This window comes from Hyperolius riggenbachi, chromosome 5 (genome assembly GCF_040937935.1).
Source record: "Hyperolius riggenbachi isolate aHypRig1 chromosome 5, aHypRig1.pri, whole genome shotgun sequence".
In the NCBI taxonomy this organism is placed as follows: domain Eukaryota; kingdom Metazoa; phylum Chordata; class Amphibia; order Anura; family Hyperoliidae; genus Hyperolius; species Hyperolius riggenbachi.
The window spans coordinates 45,727,157-45,748,937 of record NC_090650.1 but is presented as its reverse complement, the minus strand read 5'-3'; the positions used below and the strand labels follow the sequence as shown (position 1 = coordinate 45,748,937).

The 21,781-nt window shown below is 47.3% G+C and overlaps 1 protein-coding gene across 1 annotated transcript in view; it reads right to left on the bottom strand.

Moving 5' to 3' along the window:
• PLXDC2 (plexin domain containing 2) overlaps positions 1–21,781 on the bottom strand; it is a 634,490-nt gene that overhangs the window by 147,283 nt on the left and 465,426 nt on the right. Inside the window, exons 7-9 of the mRNA XM_068235593.1 lie at positions 21,080–21,179; positions 16,603–16,698; positions 1,537–1,618 (exon numbers count right to left, since the gene is read on the bottom strand). Coding sequence (XP_068091694.1) covers positions 1,537–1,618; positions 16,603–16,698; positions 21,080–21,179 — 278 coding nt within the window. The remainder of the gene's footprint in view (positions 1–1,536; positions 1,619–16,602; positions 16,699–21,079; positions 21,180–21,781) is intronic.

Here is a 21,781-nt window from a genome sequence, read left to right as displayed (position 1 = left end):
TTAAGTGATCAAGAATTTGACTCCGCCCACTTACAAAATTGACTCGTGATCGCGAATAGAAACAGATACCCAACTCGAGTGCAGTTTTGAGTCGAATAACTGCATGTAATCACAAGATTAAAAACCCGCCGACTTTAACGGTTAATAGCAAAGCCTCCTTACATGCTAGAAACAAGATATTTGCCAGATATGTTAATTTTTCAAAAAGACCTTATAGTTTTTGAGAAAATTGATTAAAGTTTTAAAGGAAAAAAAGTATTCGTGATTAAAAACCCGCCGACTTTAGCTGTTAATAGCAAAGCACCCTTACATGCTACAAACACAAAATTAGCCAGAGATGTTAAGAAAAAGTGGGAACAAGAGGAAAAAAAAGTTTCAAAAAGACCTTATAGTTTTTGAGAAAATCGATTTTAAAGTTTCAAAGGAAAAAAGTATACATTTAAATACGGTAAATTAACTGTCATTTACCGCATTTAAATGTATAGTTTTTCCTTTCAAACTTTAAAATCGATTTTCTCAAAAACTATAAGGTATTTTTGAAACATTTTTTTCCTCTTGTTCACACTTTTTCTTAACATATCTGGCTAATTTCGTGTTTGTAGCGAGGTCTTTCAAAGGTCTTTTTGAAAAAAAAATGTTTCCTCTTGTTTTTTCCTCTTGTTCCCACTGTTCTTCTTAAAGAGGAACTTCAGCCTAATCAAACATACTGTCCCAGTAGTTATGTTAATTAAAGTAGATAGGTAATATAATCTCTTACCCACCCTGTTTTAAAAGAACAGACAAATGCTTGATTTCATGAGGGCAGCCATTTTTTTTGTTGAAAGGAGGTGACAGGGAGCATGAGACACAGTTCCAACTGTCCTGTGTGCTGATCACCCCTCAACATAGGAAATCCCATCATGCTTTGCACAGCATCAGGGAAAAAAAGCCCAGGCAGTTTTCTTTGATGGTTGGAGCTTAGCTAAAAATGCAGCTAAAAATGATGCTTTTGTAAGAAAAACAAAGTTCTGATGCTGTGAAACTGTTAAAGAAACACCAAGCCTTTTCAGTTCTGCTGAGTAGATTTTTCGTCTGGAGGTTCACTTTAACATATCTGTTTGGTGTTTCTAGCATGTAAGGTGGCTTTGCTATTAACTGTTTAAGTCAGTGGGTTTTTAATCACGAATCTCGGCTAGTGATCACGAGTAACTCTTGTTCATGAGTCGGGTAACGAGTGCAATCATAAGTGCATTCGTGATCGGCAATTGTGATCGAGAGCTGATCACAAATGCCAATTACGACCTCCTGATTGCAAAAAACAACTCGTGATCACAAGCTCGTGATGAGCACCACTGCTAGCAGGCGCTTAACAGCTTTACAGCGCAGTGCTGGAAATGCCTCCAAAACCCTGTTATCCATCAGGCGTGCCGGTTAGTTGAGACATCCTGTTGCCTGAATTCCGGATAATGGGGACTCTGCTGTACTTGGAAGTGTTAAAATTGGCCAGATTTAGATGTGTGTATGCAACCCTAGGGTTTACCTATCCAATAACCCTACCTTTGGAGATTACTGCACCAGCTGCAGTTGAAGCCGATCTGGGATCTGACGCAGGTGCGACAACTGTTAAACTGGAGGCAAGCTGCAAAAAAAAAAAGAGACAAAAGGAAAAATAAGAGCAGGATCTGTGTACAAGAGAATACAAACATTCTATGCAAAGGGCAGGTATCCCTGGCAACCAATCAACAATCTAACAGCAGTAAAGCTATAGCACCTGATCAGGGTCCTTGCACAATGCCCATTATCATTGCTCTTTGCTAGAGATGAGCGTAATTACCTAATTACGATTTTGCGAAATTTCGCGTAATTAGTGTAATTACGATTATGGCCGTAAGTACATAATCGTAATGAAGAAGGATTTCGCGAAATTTCGCGTAAGCATAATTTCCGCGTAATTTTCGCATTACAGTCGTATCATGCCGTAATTTCGCATTAAACGCTACCGTAATTTCGCGTTAAACCGTAACGCTCCGTATAATATAAAAAAGCCGCCGACTTTAAGGGTTAATAGCAAAGCCCCCTTAAATGCTAAGAGCCTCAAATTTGGAGAATATATTAAGGAGATCAGGAGGAATAAGAGGAAAAATTTTTTTTTCAAAAAGACCTTATAGTTTTTGAGAAAATCGATGTTAAAGTTTCAAAGGAAAAATGTAAACATTTAAAAACCCGCCGACTTTAACGGTTAATAGCAAAGCCTGCTTAAAGTTTAGGAACACCAAATTCCCAGGGTATATTAAGGGGATCAGTGGGAATAAGAGGAAAAAATTTTTTTTCAAAAAGACCTTATAGTTTTTGAGAAAATCGATTTTTAAGTTTCAAGGGCGAAAATGTCTTTTAAATGCGGAAAATGTCAGTTTTTTTTGCACAGGTAACAATAGTGTATTATTTTCATAGATTCCCCCAAGTGGGAAGAGTTTTACTTACTTCGTTCTGAGTGTGGGAAATATAAAAAAAAAACGACGTGGGGTCCCCCCTCCCAGACCTCTTTAACCCCTTGTCCCCCATGCAGGCTGGGATAGCCAGAATGCGGAGCACCGGCCACGTGGGGCTCCGCACCCTGACTATACCAGCCCGCATGGTCCATGGATTGGGGGGTCTCGGAAGGGGAGGGGCAGCCAAGCTTTCCCCTCCCCCTCCGAGCCCTTGTCCAATCCAAGGACAAGGGGCTCTTCTCCACCTCCGATGGGCGGTGGAGGTGGAGGCCGCGATTTCCTGGGTGGGGGGGTTCATGATGGAATCTGGGAGTCCCCTTTAAAAAGGGGTCCCCCAGATGCCCACCCCCCTCCCAGGAGAAATGAGTATAGAGGTACTTGTAGTACCCCTTACCCATTTCCTTTAAGAGTTAAAAGTAAATAAACACACAAACACATAGAAAAAGTATTTTAATTGAACAAAAAACATAACCACGAAAAAAGTCCTTTAATATTCTTAATTAACCATTAATACTTACCTGTCCCTTTAAATAAATGATCCCACGCAATATCCTCGGAAATGTTCTATCAGTTACAATGTAACAAAGTTATTATGTAACAACTTTGTTACATTGTAACTACGCCGCACCCGACGCCACTCGCCGCTCAGCCGCCGCATACGCGTCCGTGCAGGACGCTAAGTCCCCGCAGCTCCCGCTGTCCACCCCGCCCACATCTGTCACCCACATGTCACCCACATGTGGGTGACATGTGGGTGACATGTGGGAGAGGCGGGGAGGGCAGCGGAGCCGGCGGGGACTTAGCGTCCTGCACGGACCCGACAGAGCTCTGAGCTATATAGCTCAGAGCTCTGAGAAGCATCTTTGTATTTGGGCTCCAAGGAGCCCCATTGGTCCTTAGCAGACCAATGGGGTTCCTTCAAATCAGAAGGAACCCCATTGGTCTGCTAAGGACCAATGGGGCTCCTTGGAGCCCAAATACAAAGATGCTTTCGAGAGCTCTGAGCTATAGCTTAGAGCTCTGTCGGGTCCTGCAGCGCAGACGCGGCGGCGGCGGTGAGTGACGTCGGGTGCGGCGTAGTTACAATGTAACAAAGTTGTTATATTGTAATAACTTTGTTACATTGTAACTGATAGAACATTTCCGAGGATATTGCGTGGGATCATTTATTTAAAGGGACAGGTAAGTATTAATGGTTAATTAAGAATATTAAAGGACTTTTTTCGTGGTTATGTTTTTTGTTCAATTAAAATACTTTTTCTATGTGTTTGTGTGTTTATTTACTTTTAACTCTTAAAGGAAATGGGTAAGGGGTACTACAAGTACCTCTATACTCATTTCTCCTGGGAGGGGGGTGGGCATCTGGGGGACCCCTTTTTAAAGGGGACTCCCAGATTCCACCATGAACCCCCCACCCAGGAAATCGCGGCCTCCACCTCCACCGCCCATCGGAGGTGGAGAAGAGCCCCTTGTCCTTGGATTGGACAAGGGCTCGGAGGGGGAGGGGAAAGCTTGGCTGCCCCTCCCCTTCCGAGACCCCCCAATCCATGGATCATGCGGGCTGGTATAGTCAGGGTGCGGAGCCCCACGCGGCCGGTGCTCCGCATTCTGGCTATCCCAGCCTGCATGGGGGACAAGGGGTTAAAGAGGTCTGGGAGGGGGGACCCCACGTCGTTTTTTTTTATATTTCCCACACTCAGAACGAAGTAAGTAAAACTCTTCCCACTTGGGGGAATCTATGAAAATAATACACTATTGTTACCTGTGCAAAAAAAACTGACATTTTCCGCATTTAAAAGACATTTTTGCCCTTGAAACTTAAAAATCGATTTTCTCAAAAACTATAAGGTGTTTTTGAAAAAAAATGTTTTCCTCTTATTCCCACTGATCCCCTTAATATACCCTAGGAATTTGGTGTTCCTAAACTTTAAGCAGGCTTTGCTATTAACCGTTAAAGTCGGCGGGTTTTTAAATGTATACATTTTTACTTTGAAACTTTAACATCGATTTTCTCAAAAACTATAAGGTCTTTTTGAAAAAAAAAATTTTCCTCTTATTCCTCCTGATCTCCTTAATATATTCTCCAAATTTGAGGCTCTTAGCATTTAAGGGGGCTTTGCTATTAACCCTTAAAGTCGGCGGCTTTTTTATATTATACAGAGCGTTACGGTTTAACGCGAAATTACGGTAGCGTTTAATGCGAAATTACGGCATGAACGAAACGCGAAATTTCGCGTTGAAAATTACGCTTACGGTATTTTCAATTACGATTTTAAGGGCAATTTCGCTACGCTAATTTCGCATCGTAATCGCAAATTTCGCATGCGTAATTATAGTAATGTGAAATTACGAAAATTTCAGCTCAACTCTACTCTTTGCTCTGATTTACTGAATCAGTCCATTGTTTTTGCAGTGGAGCACATAAGTATATCTTCAACACATTGTAAAGCCATCTAATGTACAGAGCATAAGGGAAGAAATGTGCCCAAGGATTAAAGCAAACAGGTGAGTCATTCTCACTATTCAGAGAAAATTAACCTCATGTTGTAAATCACTGTATCCATAGACTGGCGATTTCAGTAAGGTGATTGTCACCATTAGCAAATAGTTAGGGCCTGAGCACACTGCCGCTTTGCTAATTGGATTTTAGCAACGGACTTTAGAGTCCTCTCTGCCAGGGATGCTCGGATGTGCCTCATCCACGAATTCGGAAATCCGCGTGGTTGCAAAAAAAAATCCGCATTCGGCCCCGCCGCATGCGGATTTTCGTCCGCGTCCACGCAACCACGCGGATTTTTTCCCGTGAATGGCGTAATCACGCGCGGATTCACGCCCGGAGGCGGATTTTCTTTTAACGTTAATAACAAAGCCCCCATACATGCTACAGTCCCCCAAATAGCATGGATTATCGAGGTGATAAGGGGCAACATAACTTCAACATAAAAAATTCCCCCCAAAAAATTTTTTCTAGAGAAAATGGATTTTAAAGTGAAATCAACACTTTAAATGGGGCTATTAATTGGTAATAAGTGGTTTTAAAAAGGGATATACGCGTTAAGCAGTCAAAGAGGTGAAGGCGAGTTCCAATGGCACTTGGCGGCGAAGGTACCGCTGGAGGAGGATGAGTGGCTGACGGCAAAAAGGCTCCAGAGAGGTTTTTGTAATTTTTTTTTTTTTTTTGCAGCAATTAGCAATGACATCGCAGCAGAGTTGTCAGTGGACACGGGCAGTGTGAACGCAGAGTGCAGTGGTGGTAGCGACTGAGTCAGGAGAAGGACTATGCGGGCGGTCAGTTCAGCAGCACAGAAGGACCACGGCAACATACTGGTGGTAGTAGTAGCAGCACAGCGTCATAGTGCTGGCCAAAAAATTAAATGCACCCGGTGACCCGGGCAGTGTGAACGCAGAGTGTAGTAGCGACTGAGTCAGGAGGACAAAGCGGGCGGTCAGTTCAGCAGCAGCAGCACAGTAGTAGTAGCACAGCGTCATAGTGCTGGCCAAAAAATTAAATGCACCCGGCGACCCGGGCAGTGTGAACGCAGAGTGTAGTAGCGACTGAGTCAGGAGGACAAAGCGGGCGGTCAGTTCAGCAGCAGCAGCACAGTAGTAGTAGCACAGCGTCATAGTGCTGGCCAAAAAATTAAATGCACCCGGCGACCCGGGCAGTGTGAACGCAGAGTGTAGTAGCGACTGAGTCAGGAGGACAAAGCGGGCGGTCAGTTCAGCAGCAGCAGCACAGTAGTAGTAGCACAGCGTCATAGTGCTGGCCAAAAAATTAAATGCACCCGGCAACCCGGGCAGTGTGAACGCAGAGTGTAGTAGCGACTGAGTCAGGAGGACAAAGCGGGCGGTCAGTTCAGCAGCAGCAGCACAGTAGTAGTAGCACAGCGTCATAGTGCTGGCCAAAAAATTTAATGCACCCGGTGACCCGGGCAGTGTGAACGCAGAGTGTAGTAGCGACTAAGTCAGGAGGACAAAGCGGGCGGTCAGTTCAGCAGCAGCAGCACAGTAGAAGTAGCACAGCGTCATAGTGCTGGCCAAAAAATTAAATGCACCCGGCGACCCGGGCAGTGTGAACGCAGAGTGTAGTAGCGACTGAGTCAGGAGGACAAAGCGGGCGGTCAGTTCAGCAGCTCAGAAGGAGGACCATGGCAACTTACTGGTAGTAGTACCATAACACCAAAAAATTAACCAAGGTAGGCACTAGGCAGGTAGTAAATGTCTTTATAAAGGCAGACATAGTTAACAACAGCACATGCAGCAGCCACTTCATGTCCCCCTGTGTCCGACAATAGGGGCCAGGAACTCACCTTCCACCCAAGCCTGGTTGATTTTCAGGAAGGTGAGTTTGTCCACAGAGGCGTGGGAGAGCCGAGAGCGCTTTTCTGTGACCACGCCACCGGCCGCACTAAAGCATCTCTCTGAGAGGACACTGGAAGGAGGGCAGGATAGGAGTTCCAGGGCGTACTGGGAAAGCTCGCTCCAGATGTCCAGTCTCTTGACCCAGTACTCCAAGGGGTCCACGGGGCTGTCGGTGTCATTGAGCCCGCTGGATGACCCCATATAGTCAGACACCATGGTGGTCAGTCGTTGCTTGTGCTGGTTGGTGGTGGATGCTGTGGCGGGCACCTCTGTTCTGGGCTGCTGCACTGCATACAGGCTCTTGCTTAGGCTCTTCAGGTCTCCGGGGCGCCAGTTGCTGCTGCTGCTGCTGGTGGTTGTTGTTGTGCTGCTAGTGGCAATGGCAGGCACCTCTTGCTGGCTTGGCAGAGCAGTTACAGTGGGGGTGGATTGCTGGGGGAATGCTTCCAGTAGTCTGCGCACAAGGGCCTCCTTCAACTCCCTTGTGCGTTGCTCGGTGGTGGATGGCGTCATTAAGTCTCCCAGCTTCCCCTTCAGACGGGGATCAAGCATCAAGGTAATCCAGATGTCCTCCCTTGAACGCATCTGGATCACCCGGGGGTCCCTGCGAAGGCAGCGCAACATGTGCACAGCCATGGGAAACAAGTGGGCCCTGCCAGCAAGATCTTCCTCGTCCTCGCCATTGTCCCATAACGCATGCCTGTCCTCTTCCTGTGCCATGTCGTTGTCCTCCTCAAACCGCCATCCACGTACAACGCCTGCTGCACTCTGCTCCTCCTCCTCCTCCTCATTCAGGTTAGGGACCTCCAACTCTTCCACTACCTGCTGTGAGCCCTCCTCTGAGCTGGACTGTGCTGCCATCTGCTCCTGTTCTTCCAACTGCCTCAGGGCTTCATCCCCACGCTCAATTAAATTGTCCATTGCCTGCTCCAGTAGACAAACCAAGGGCACCCACTGGCACACAGAGGCCCGCTCCTCACTGACCATCTTGGTTGCCTCCAGGAATGGACTCAGCACCAGGCATACTTGCTGCATCAGTGTCCACTGAGTGGCAGTAATCATGGGGACTTGCTGGTTGCTGGGGACACTTGGGTCTAGCATTAGGCCCTAAGAGCCAGCCTGTGCTGACACAGCCGCTCCAACATGGCCAGAGTCGAATTCCAGCGAACTGGCATGTCGATGATCATCCGGTGTTGTGGCCTTCCATACTGCTGCTGTAAGGTGGACAAGAGTGCAGAGGCAGTGGCTGACAGGCGGAAAAAGCGTACCACCGCCCGGGCATCCTGCAGCAGCTCGCTCATCCCATGGTAGGTGCGCAAGAAGCGCTGCACCACAAGATTGAGCACGTGGGCCAAGCAGGGGATGTGCTGGAGGTTTCCCTGCTGCACTGCTGCCACCAGGTTGGCCCCGTTATCGGCTGCCACATACCCCACTTCCAGGCCTCTGGGGGTCAGCCACCTCCGCTCCTGCTTCCTGAGGGCGGCCAGGACGTTGGTGGCCGTAAGCCTCTCCTTCCCCAGGGTCACCAATTTTAAAAGGGCTTGGCAGTGCCGAGGCTTGGCGCTGCTGCTGCCGAGGCGGGCTTGCTTTCCGGGTGCTGAGGGAGTGTCGTGACAGGACCCTTCTGCATCCCCCCTGATCCCGCGTGGTGGCACCACTAGCTGGGCTGATGCACTCTTGTCCTCCCTCCCTTCCATCAGTGTAACCCAGTGGGCCGTAAAGGACAGGTAGCGACCTGTCCCAAATCTGCTACTCCACGAGTCCATGGTCACGTGGACCCGCTTGCCCACAGAGTAGTCCAGGGAACGGGCCACGTTTTCCACCGCAAACTTGTGGAGTGCTGGGATCGCGCTCCTGCTGAAATAGTGGCGACTGGGGACTTGCCACTCGGGGATGCCAAATTGGAGCAGCGTCCGCATGGCGCTCCCCTCCTGCACCAGGGAGTAGGGAAGCAGCTGTGATGCCATGGCCCGGGCCAGCAAGCCATTTAGTTTGCGGATCCGCCTGTGGCTTGGAGGCAGAGGCTTGGTCAGACCCTGAAAGGTGTCGCTCAGCAGGGTCTGACGATGCTGGGATGCAGGGGAGGCAGAGGAGAGAGACGAACACTGGCTGCCAGCCTCAATGTCTGTGTCCTGAGCAGCCGAGGTGGAAGAGCGCTTGCGTGCTACTACTGCTGCTGCTGTGGGGGATTCACGACCCTGAGGGAGGGAGGATGCTGCTGCGCTGGTGGGCCTTTCGCTCTCAGGAACCCCTGCCAGCAGTGCCTGCTTCCTCTTAAAGTCCGCATACTCGCGGCAGTGGCGGCTTCTCAGGTGGCCCTGGAGGGATGAGGTACCCATCTTGCTCAGACTTTTCCCACGGCTCAATCTTTTGCTGCATAACCTGCACACCGCATACCTTTTGTCATCAGTACATTCCTCAAAGCAATCACACACTGGTGACTTTAATTTACTGCGGCCCCCACTAGCAGAGGGTGCAGCGGAGCAATGTGTGGTAGTAGTTGCCGGGGGTTGCATGGTGGTGGTGCCGGCTGAAGCAGTGTCCTGTCTACTTCCTCCACGCCCACTGCTGCCGATGCCCCTGCCCCTGCCTGACATATGGCGATATCCTTGCCTAGGCCGAGGTGACTCGTCATCCTGCTCTGACCATTCTTCCACGGACTCAGCAGGCTGCACATAGTTAGGGTCCACAACGTCATCATCAGCAGCATCATCATAATCCAGCTCTTCCTCTGACTCCCCCGCCTCCTCTTCTGTCCCTACATCCCCAGACACAGACCCCTCTTCTTCATCACCAGAACTCAACAACGCTTGTGATTGTGGCCCGATCTCAATCTCTGCCACATCAGTCCCCAGTAAGTCCTGTGCTTCTTGCATCAGCAGGTTCCCAGATGCCGGACTGAGGGACAGAACGCTGTCATCCTGGGAGGGCTGCTGACCAGTGGGTGCTGGGGTGGATGTCACAACAAGCGTGGGATGTTGGCTGCTGCTGCTACTACTTGGAGTGGTGCTCACAGTAGAGGTCTGGGAGGAAGTCATGATGTCCATGAGTACGTCAGGTTCCATTTGCTCAACCACCACACAGGGACCAGAAACTTTAAAATATTTGGACAATGGCGTCCGCTGACTCGGCCCAGGCTTTGCTGCCCCCTTTTCTGCTGCATCACGACCACGTACAGCTGGGCGTCCTCTCCCTGGACGTGGAGCAGTCCCAGAAGTGGCTGAGGCAATTGAACTCCCTTTCCTCTCACCCCGCGAAACCCTGCCAGACATGTTGCTAGTAATGAATAACTGGATGCAGTGGGCACAGTACAAGGTCACTGAAGGATGCAGTGGGCACAGCACAAGGTCACTGAAGGATGCAGTGGCCACAGTACAAGGTCACTGAAGGATGCAGTGGGCACAGCAGTGGGCACTGGATATACAACTAGGTCACTGAAGGATGCAGTGGCCACAGTACAAGGTCACTGAAGGATGCAGTGGGCACAGCAGTGGGCACTGGATATACAACTAGGTCACTGAAGGATGCAGTGGGCACAGTACAAGGTCACTGAAGGATGCAGTGGGCACAGTACAAGGTCACTGAAGGATGCAGTGGGCACAGTACAAGGTCACTGAAGGATGCAGTGGGCACAGCAGTGGGCACTGGATATACAACTAGGTCACTGAAGGATGCAGTGGCCACAGTACAAGGTCACTGAAGGATGCAGTGGGCACAGCCGTGGGCACTGGATATACAACTAGGTCACTGAAGGATGCAGTGGCCACAGTACAAGGTCACTGAAGGATGCAGTGGGCACAGTACAAGGTCACTGAAGGATGCCGTGGCCACAGTACAAGGTCACTGAAGGATGCAGTGGGCACAGCAGTGGGCACTGGATATACAACTAGGTCACTGAAGGATGCAGTGGCCACAGTACAAGGTCACTGAAGGATGCAGTGGGCACAGCAGTGGGCACTGGATATACAACTAGGTCACTGAAGGATGCAGTGGCCACAGTACAAGGTCACTGAAGGATGCAGTGGGCACAGCAGTGGGCACTGGATATACAACTAGGTCACTGAAGGATGCAGTGGGCACACAAGGATGTCACACTGTGTAATGAGATGCTCATATGCCAGCGAGCGAGCGAGCAGTGGGCACTGGGCACGGCACAAGGTCACTGACAGAATGAATGAACAGCGCTGGCAGAGAGTGGCGGCGCCGGCGGTGTGACTGGCTGCCTGCAAATAGTACAAGTGTATAACTGTCACTGGAATATACAAGTGAACACTGCAGCTGCACTAACCTGCCTGCCTGCACTCTACACACAGATAATCCCCACTCCCACTACACTGCAGCACTGAACCTGCCTGCACAGCACTACACACAGTTAAATAATCACTAGACTCCAACACTCCCACTACACTACACTGACTACAACTAACTACAGCAATCACTCACTGACTAGCTAACTGTGTACAGTATAAGAGCAGTGTTAGCAAAAAAAACGCTTTGTTTTTAACACAATAAATGCACTTGCTCAAACAACAATGGCCTGGAGATAATCCTCTCAGCACCACAGTCTAGTAGCAAGGACAGAGCTTTTCCATCATGGCCGCCGCTTTATATTCAGGAGGGGAGGGCATAGCTCCCCTCCTGTGATTGGTTGCTAGGGCCTGGCTGGGGCACTCTGATTGCATTTCCGCAAACCACGACTTCAGCCCCGGATTTCACGAGCGTGAATGCGGATTTCTGTCCGCATTCACGCGAAGCCGAAGTAGATTTTCGTGGTTGAAAATCTATTCACGGATTTTCGTGTCCGAGGCGGAATGCGTCAAAATGGTCGTGAATCCACGCGTAAGCGTGATTACGACCTGGCGGTGAGCACCACTGCTCTCCGCTGCCGCCTAACCCTAAACCCTCCATACACTCACAAATTACCTGCCTGATGCCTAACCCTAACCCCCTTCCCCACACACACAAACTACCTGCCTGACGCCTATCCCAGAACCCCTTTCCCCACACACACAAACTACCTGCCTGACGCCTATCCCAGAACCCCCTTCCCCACACACACAAATTACCTGCCTGACGCCTAACCACCCCTCACCCACAAACTACCTGCCTGATGCCTAACCCTAACCCCCTTCCCCACACACACAAACTTCCTGCCTGACGCGTAACCACCCCGCACCCACAAACTACCTGCCTAATGCCTATCCCAGAACCCCGCTGCACAAACTACCTGCCTGACGCTATCCCAGAACCCCCTGCACAAACTACCTGCCTGACGCCTATCCCAGAACCCCCTGCACAAACTACCTGGCTGACGCCTAACCGTAACCCCTGCCACGCACACACTACCTGTGCACTACCGCACTACCACGCACACACTACCTGCCTGGCCCTAACCCCTCCTCCACGCTCTGTCTCAGGCACCTATATAAATATTGGCATTGAGCTGTAATTTGGGTAACAAATTAATTTGGTATTTGTACCAGCGCTCACTATTTATTGGGCGTCCAAATTACGGCTCAACGCCGATATTGCTATAGGCGCCTATAGTGGTGACCAAACTTCCGGAGCTAGTGGGTGCCCAAATTGCCTGCTTCAGGGCTTAGGGTTAGGCATTAGGAAGGGGTTTTGGAAATAGACATGCAGGACATGGACGCAGTGTGCGTGATCGAAGCGAATGGGGAGACAGAGAAATTGCTGCAAGTGGATACAAAATGGACGAAACCCATCCTCCTAGCGCATGTGCTCACTGTGGCAATTTTGCATCTTCTTTAATGTGAACCGGCCCTTAATGACTGTAGGTGAGGATTTATGGAATGGTCCATTATTCTCATGGAAGGAAGAGGAGGAAATAAAGACAGTACCACACAACAGTCATAGAACAACAAGTCCCTCACAAGGTACTAAGTAACTTAAGGACACGCCGAGCAGATACGTCAAAGGCAGAATAATACAGAGAACAATCCCACTGGTGCGATCTGGAGAGTATTTATGCCGCTCTTATTAATGAAAACTTACTCCAAGATAGATGTAGACTCTGCTCTGTAGAATCATTCATCGATAGCGCTGACTGCTCCAATGTTCTATAAAAGCCTCGCATACATCCTTCTCCAGAGGAAGTGCATCATCTACGTAACAGCGGCACATGTATATCTCTGACAGCTTTATTACATGATAGCCGCAGAGGAGACCCCACATCAAATTTATCTCCGCAATATTATTTTAATAGACGTGCTGTCATTTATTTCTTATTGCCATGCCATCGGGTTTATATAAGACAAGCGATATTAAGGCAGGGGCTTCGTAGAAAACGCCATTGCGTCAATCGTCGCACGTTTCATTTAAACGCCGATCAATGTTATTAAATGGAGAGGTGACAGAAACGTGACCCTGGTTCACACTTGGGTTAAGTGGCAAACGGATCTGTGAATACGGATCTAATTACCATTTTCATACTGCTGCTGTTCAGCTGCTTCTGTTCCGTTCCCCCAGACCCCCCCCCCAGACCCCCATCACTACAGTGGTTTTTCCTGGCTAGAACAGTCCGTGTTCTCATTGCCCCCAATGCAAGGCTTCAGCTTCTGTCTCCGTTCCTCTGAGCTCAGCTGTCTGAAAAAATTGCTGCTGGAGGAAAGTTGTGTTCAGTGGATCGTGCAGAACGGATCAGTTCGAACAGATGGATGTGAACGGATCCATAACTTAACATTGGATTCATTTGGATCCGTTCCCTTTGATCCGGGAATGGACCGTTTTTAAAAGCTAATGTGAACCAGGCCAAAGGCCGGTTTTACACCTGGCCAGTGTGTTTGCGGTGCAATGTTCTGCACCCATCCCATTGTACAGTACAAATTGTAATTCATATATCTTGCGGCAGAGTGCGCCAACAAGGTCATATACATAGTGCCGCTCCCACCCCCACATGCCCCTTGCATGTCCTCGCATGCCCTTGGCTGACTCTTGCCCAGTGACGTACTCCCTGCCGGCCGTTGCGTCATTCCGCACATAAGGGCCACACCGCCACCACCAACAAATTTTACATTTCTGCATCACCCATAGACTTCCATGTATTCTGCCCCCCGCTGAGTCATCGTGAAAGTCCTTGTTGTTGACTTTGTAGTGGGTTGGCGGCCATTTGGAAGCATCCGTGCAACGCGATGGCGTAAGTGTACTAGGTCCCATAGACTTTTATTGCTGTTGCATTAACCTGCATGCAGAAAGGGTAACGCAACGCAAACAAAGAAAGTCTCCTAGTGTAAAAGGGGCCTTACTGCAAAAAGTGTTAAAAAGCATCTTCTATTGAATTTGATTGCATGTCTGACCTGTTACCCTAAATTGGTGTAGCCCATCACGTGGTAAACATATAGGGCACAATGCTGAGCAATAATGGCGGGAAAATAAGTAGGTTCTACATCGTTGCCTAAAGACCATGCCCACTTACGCACAGTGTGCAACGCAGGTGGCCATAGCAACGCACAGCACTTGTGTTGCTCTGTGATTCTCTCCAATGAGGTGCAGGTCCCATTCATTTACAATAAACCAGTAATTAAAGCAATTGATTTCAATCAATTTTAGGCAAAACCGATTGAAATTTGATCTGATATTTTGTAGGGATGGATTTCCAGCAGATTTGATCACAGTGAACAAATCCTCTGGAAATAAAATAGGGAAATCTACCCGTATATGGACGCTTCTGGTGCAGGAAACAAGTAAACACTACAAAACATGTATCATTCAGCTGAGATGATAAAAACTTTAAAAAAAACCCTGGTGTATTCCAGGAAAGTCCTGTTTAGAATTAGAACTCCAGATGCAATTGTTTAACTTACTATTTTCACTTCAGGTTTGCTTTAATACCAGCAGCAAGTTCTAAGGCTCAGTTCACAAATGGACCTTTTTTGTCTGTTCTGCCAAATTTATAAATGGACATTCAATGGTTTCTATGTTATTAATAGGATCTGTTTACATTTGTCAGTCCGCAACAGTCAGCAGAATGCAAAGTCCTGATCTGCACATTTTTTATGGACAAGCTCCCATAGAAGTCTATAGTGGAAACTTATCTGCTCTGGTTTCCAAGCAGACCACTATAGACCATCGAAGTTGACATTGCACTGTCCGCTTCGGTTGGCTGTTGGAGATCCGGGTGAAGTGTGAACTGATATGCAGATGGAGCTTACTTATCCAATTGCTCTCCCAAAGCCATGGTGTTAAAGTCACTTGCCTGCCAAGGTCTGGTGGGTGGTAGGTACAAGTGCCCAAGAGCAAGGTTGCACGCCAAAATGTGGCCTCAAAAAAAAAAAGCCACAAACGTTTGTGCACAGTGTGGTGTAAGTCTGTGTACTGTAAAACAAAGAGGCATGAGAATTTCAACCAGTCTTCATAAGACTGAGAAAACCGCTCACCAGCGTTGGAAGTATTACATCTAGTTCATGTTTGAGTGAGTTGTTTCGTGACTTGATCTTATGTCTGCCCTGTGCTTGCTGATGATGATGCCTAACCCTTGTTTGTCTGGGCACCCTCTCAGTTGTTGATCCTCTATTTAGGGCCAGAGCTTCCAGGGCCCCCATCCACTGCCAGGACCTTCAGCGCCACCAGACCTCACATCTGTCCAGACAGAAGACACAATAACAATTGACTTGCCTCCTCCAATCAAGTTTGGAGGTGCTAGGTCATGTGGTGAAGACCCACCAATGTAATGACATGTTGCGGTGGTCCGGGTGGACCATGATGTGCATCATGCACGCATATAGGCAGAAGTACATGCGGCCAGTTCTGTGAGACAGTAGTGGCCAGGAACTGCATGCAGCCATACGAGAGTCCGCAAGCCAAAACGAGCGGTGATTGGTGGATGAAGCCCCCTTTTCTTGTTGTGAAGTGTCGAAGCTGACTCCAGGGGAGGGGGTGGAAGGGCCTGGGGGCTAAATTTGATAAGGGCCCCCAAGGTACCTTTGGTGATGGGCCCCCGTGCTGGCTAAACCGGCCCTGCCTTAATTTGTCCAATCAACCGCTCCGTAGCTGGCCTCTTTCTGTCCAACTACCCGCCTTGTTGCCAAATCCCTGCCTGGCATCTACTTGAGTTCATGGCAGACATCTGCCTGTCTGACTACCGAAACCAATACCAACCCTCCACCAGGCTGACAACCTTAATTGTTATCTCGACCTGTCAATGAGCCCTCTGCCACCGGTCATCATAAGGTACCAGTTTCAGTCCCAAGACTTCTAGATGGTGGGCTACAAGAGAAGCTGTCCTCCACATCAAGGTCTCCAAGTAACAAGGTCCATGACACATGGGCACAATATAAAAAACACCTTCACATTGTCCACCAGTCCTGCTAGGTGGCTGGAATGTTGGCAGGAAATTATCTGCACATGCTTTCAGAACCCATTGTCTATAAACCAAAGTAATAATTAAGTTCCAACGGATCCGATCAATGACCACCCAGTTAAATAGCTGCCGACAATTAATGTTCTTTTCTTGTATTCATTTAAAAAAAAAAATCCATAAAACGGACTTGCACATCCTGAGAGTTCATTCAATAATGCAGCACTTTAAATAATGACATGGCATCGAATATATAAAATGTGTGTTTGAGGGAGAACCGTAATGTATTCCGCTCGCTTATTCTTTGAATGATCTACACAAACTCTGCGCTTTCTCTGACGGCTCCTCCATTAGGATAATTCTTCATGCTCGGAGTCACGTCACACGTCATTAAATCAATGGATGGAAACATGTCCTCTGTCAACTGATGTATTACCCAGCATGCCATTCACTTACTTGGAAGAGGCAACATTTCCACCGCTGAGAAGTTAGTGATCCTGGACATCTCTAGCTCAACCCTGTGATACTCGAAAATTGTTCTCCTCCGAACATCTAAAGAGAAATAAGAGCTTAAAGAGGAACTGTAATGACATATAGTAGAATGCAGTATGTTATTCAGGAATCCCAGGTTTTTCCCGGTTTCAGCATCAGAAACACTTCCTATAGCTATAGATATTGCTGTATTTTGGTATGAAGCCCCGCCCTTCCACTCAGGCTTAGCCTAGGCTAATTTTTATGCGGAAATCCCTTTCTGGGAGACCAGAGATCTTTTGTAGTGGCTTAATGCCTGGTACACACCATGCAATTTCCATACATGGACAGGTCGAATAGATAATTTCCAACAGGCCCGATATGATTTATTTAGTCTGATCAGAAATCGATCAGAAAAATAATCGGAAATCAGATCAGACCTGTTGATAATTATCTCTTCAACCTGTCTATCTGATGGGAAATTGCATGGTGTGTACCAGGCATTAGAATTCTCAGTAAACAAACATTCCACAGAGATCACCTGCCAGCACTAAAGAAGTTGCCTCCTGTGCTACTGTGCATGTGCGGGCTGCGGACAGGCTGGAGCATCTACAGCGCGGCCAAGAATGCAGAACAGGAGCCGCAGGGCCCCGATAGGAATTGGAGACAATGCTAGCTATGTTGGAGACGACTAGCTATGTTGCCAATCTCTGGGGGGCCACTTCAGCAACCAGGGAGAGCAGAGCAGATAGGGAAGCCTCAAAAGGATCCTGAGGCCTCCTTCTCTTAAGGTAAGTATTTACTTTTGTACCTGAGCTTCGGCTTGGGTACACTTTGAAGTTTAGAAAGTTTGCAGAGAAATCTTGTACAGTTATTCATTAAAGGTATTCCCTAAACAACTTTTGTTGTTAGACCAAAGTTTGGTATATAAAGGAGTTAATCCCAACAGAAGCAGAACCTTAGCACACCTGTGATTAATAAGGAGGAAGGTGCATTCTGTCCTTCCTGCCCTGGACAGATTTTGTGTAAACAAGAAGTAGTTCTAAACCCTGATTAGCTAATCACTTCTGCAGATCTGCAAAGGACCTTGACTAATCTTCATTGGGTTTATTTAATTTCAGTCTAGATTCTTAATTAAAAACTTTTTCTCTGGAGCAAGGAACACTTTTGGTTAGTGATGAGCACAAGTTTCGCATCATCTAATTTTGCATTGTTATCCGTACTGTAATTACAATGCAAAATCGTAGTGCAAAATTTTGCCAGAAATCTTAATTTTGCCATTTCAAGCAATTTCATGCCAACTTTTGCGGTTAATACGGTAGCAAAGCTGCCATACATGCTATCATCACCAAAATTGCTATATTAACGTGTACCTGAGATGAAAGGAAATAAAAGTTTTATACATACCTGAGGTTTCCTCCAGCCCTTTAGGCTGCTCAATCCCTTTGCCATCCTCCTGGATCCTCTACAATTTAGTCCAGTAATTCCGCCAGTCGGCGCAGGCACTGTTCGGCTTGCGAGCATCTCTGTCATGTCTCCCGGCAACGGGAGCACAATGGCACGCTCGCCCGCGCATGTGCAGTGTTCACTGACTGATGTGTTTACCGGACTGAATTACGGAGGATCCAGGAGTTGGAGGAGGACAGCGAGGAACACCTCGCAGCGAGAAGTGCCAGGTATGTATAAAACTTTTATTTCCTTTCATATTAGGTTAACTTTAAGGGGAATAGTGGGAACAGGTCAGAAAAATAATTTAGATAGAATTGTAATAAAATGTAACTGTATTGTACTTGGTTTATTCATTTATTTGAATTAATAAACAGAAATCAATGAGTGGTTGCAGAAAGGAAAGTGTAAAATGAAGTTTGTAAGATGTCATGAGAAATTACATTTGAAAAATCCATATTAAAAAGACATTCATATTAAAGTGGACCCAAATTAAAAATACAGGATTTTAGAAATACAATCTATTTTCTAAATTATAATAATAAATAGCAGCCTTTTTTTCAGCTGCATGATGACAAATATAAAATATTTTACATTTATTGGAGGAACTCCTCCCTTCCTTTCATATTGCCGGGACAGAATCCGGCAAACGGGTGTCCGGCAAAGGAGGAATTGCTAACGGCTGCCACCTGTATAACCCTAGTTATGAAAAGAGAAGGGTGAAAAGCATGCACTGAAATGCTCATGGACTTGAAGGAGTGTTTATTTATCTTTGTAGGTGTCAGAGTGGTGCAACTAAATATTTTGAATTAAAAAAAATGTTTGGTTTGGGTCCACTTTAAAAATCTAAAAGATAAAAATAGTTGATTATTGAGTGAAATGTTTTTCAATCCAACCAACTTTTTCGAGATATACAATTTTTTTACGAAGCTGTGGCAACGCATGTGGTACTTCTTCTATTAACTTCCACAGTGCTATATTTTGGTTATTTTTATGTAAATAGTGTTTTGCACCATTCTTTGAAGTGATGCATTATGGTTATGTTAGTTTTTTATACATCTATGTGATTTTTGTGTTGCTTCAGCCTTCCCGATGACCTTTGCTGAAGTTTGCTCGGGACATTGCCAGCGATGGTGTGGACGGTCGGGTGGCTCTGGCTCTCCACCTGCACATACAGAAGGAAGCTGATAAGCACAGCCTTGCTCCCGAGGCAATGCCCAGCGCTGCGATAGAGCCAATCACCCTTCTCTCCTGAAGTTAATGAGCTGTTTTATGCGGCGTCCCACGGAAAGGGAAATAATAATGTTTGCTGTATAATTAGTCCGGCGTACAAGTACTAGCCAAGAATCTTTGGGTTTTCGCATACCAGGAAAGGCATGGTGATGAGAGTGCTGATCACTGCTGGGAGAGTACTCGGGAAAGAGAATTAGCTGAGGCAGGTAATTACGCTGCTAATTGCCTAGTGTCCCCACTGGAACTTCAGCCATGTGGAACTCCAGCAATGGACAACGTGATAGGCGGGAATGAGATGGCTTTCTGCACAAACTCGTGAAATGCAAAGAAGATATAAGGTAGTTTTGCAGGGCATCATTTTGTCTTTTTTAGAGGACATTTTGTCACAAGTACAGGCAACTTCTTCAGTCCAACTTGGACAAAACAGGGCTTTTCAGCACCTGCCGTGAAACTGGGTAGAGCCAAAGTTTGGCGTAGCTATAGCAGTAATGCTAATAGTCTGCATTCCGTGCAGAGTTGCGACGACTCAGAGGGGGAAGAGTATTTAGCAACACCCCCCCCCCCCCAATTTGTACCTCAGCAGGGTGAGTCGTCGTGCAGCTCACCCTGTGCCAGAAAGCCATGTGCACCTCCTGGATACCTTAGTTGATAAGCCTCGGAAGAAGCACACTTGTGCGAAACGGCAGTCTGTCTGCTTGCTCCTGCCCAGCAACCACAGTTTCATATTTCCGCATATGTAAATGTACGCCACTGTTGAGTTGGGTGCAGGGTGAGCCGAATGATAGCGCACTCTGCTGTCGCTAAACATTCCCGGTTGTGTAAAATTCTATTCCCCCTTTGAGTCATAGCAACTCGGAGGGAGAAGTAATTCAGGGCCTGGCAATTTCCTGGAACCCGGAATTACTTGTGTGCGGTGTGCACTATAGCTATAGCGGGGCGCACAACAGACAATACAGGCCTGGCCCCAGGAGCCGAAAGCACCTGCTTTGCACCTTTCCACCTCAATGTACGGTAGGACTTAAGACTCTCACTACATTTTCCTGCCAGATGATATCTACCACTTCATGTAAGTACACATAAATTACGCATATAGTGCCGGATGCAGTTTCATTCATACAACATTTCAGAATTAGCAAATGAAAGGTAAGTAATGGGGAATATTACACTTTATCATGTCAGTTGCTCATCCCAGCGAACGCCAGGGTGAAATGGAATAATGATTGATATTAAAGGGATCCTGATCCAAAGGTAAAAAAAAGCAAATCTGAACTTACCTAGGGCTTCCTCCAGCCCTCCGTAGCCTGCAAGATCCCTCGGCATCCTCCTGGTTCCTTCCGTGGTCCTGCTGGTGGCTCTGGTAGGTGCACCAAATTAGTGCATGTGTGGCCCCTCCAGGCACCCGGCGTGTCATTGTGCCCATCACCATAAGAGTCTTGCGCATTCCCGGTACTTGAAAGACTGAAGTCGCCAGGTTTACGGAGTCGCCATCGGGACCACGGAGGGGACCCCGAGGACACCGAGGGACCTCGCGGGCTACGGTGTCTGGAGGGAGCCCTAGGTTTTTTACCTCTGTTCAGGGTCCACAGAAACAAAGTGAAGGACTGCTTATTTCTCAATAAAAGCTGAGTTGCACATTAAATAGTACATTGCGTTACTGATCACAGCTTCATTGTAAAACATTGTACCTACTGCATGCTTCAGTACGAACACACTAATGCCTCACGCATTCGATACAGCCATACAGGAAGACAATCTACAGGAAGTGATATAACAGGATACGTACTGGGAATCTGCTGAATCTTGTGCACCACCACGAAGGCGTCTGACAGGCCCACTTTCACCGGATGATTGGTGGAGCTTATCTCCATGACTGGTACTGGAATCTGTAAGACAAGCGGTTGTATTTCAGTTCCGGACTGCAAACATATGATAAGGGAATAGAGGCTCAGAGAAACAGATAACAGCAATGCCCGGTATCTTCCTAATCACTCCATTTCTCTGAAAGCACTCATGCATCTGAGAAACATACAAATCAGAGCTGGTATGGCCATTCTTCTACATCTGTGATTTGCCTGCCCCATCCATTCATCTTGGTGAGTAACAATACCAATCTCCCTGCTGGTATTATTATTAATATTATTTATTTATATAGCGCCAACATATTCCGCAGAGCTTTACAAAGCACAATAAGACGACAAGGGGAACATAGATACAACTAACAAATGTACAGCAGAGTTCCAAGCAGCACAAATATTGTTACAAGAACAGTAAACATTAGGAGGATGACCCTGCCCTTGCGAGCTTACAATCTAATGGGTTGTGGGGGACACACTAGGTAAGGGGGTGGAGGATGGATGAGGCAGTGATTCTTTGCCTCTGATTACATTGTGACAGAGAAGTAAATAAGGGCTATAGAATGTTATAAGCTTGTCTGAAAAGGTGTGTTTTAAGAGTGCGTTTGAAGATGCCGAGGTTTGGAGCATGA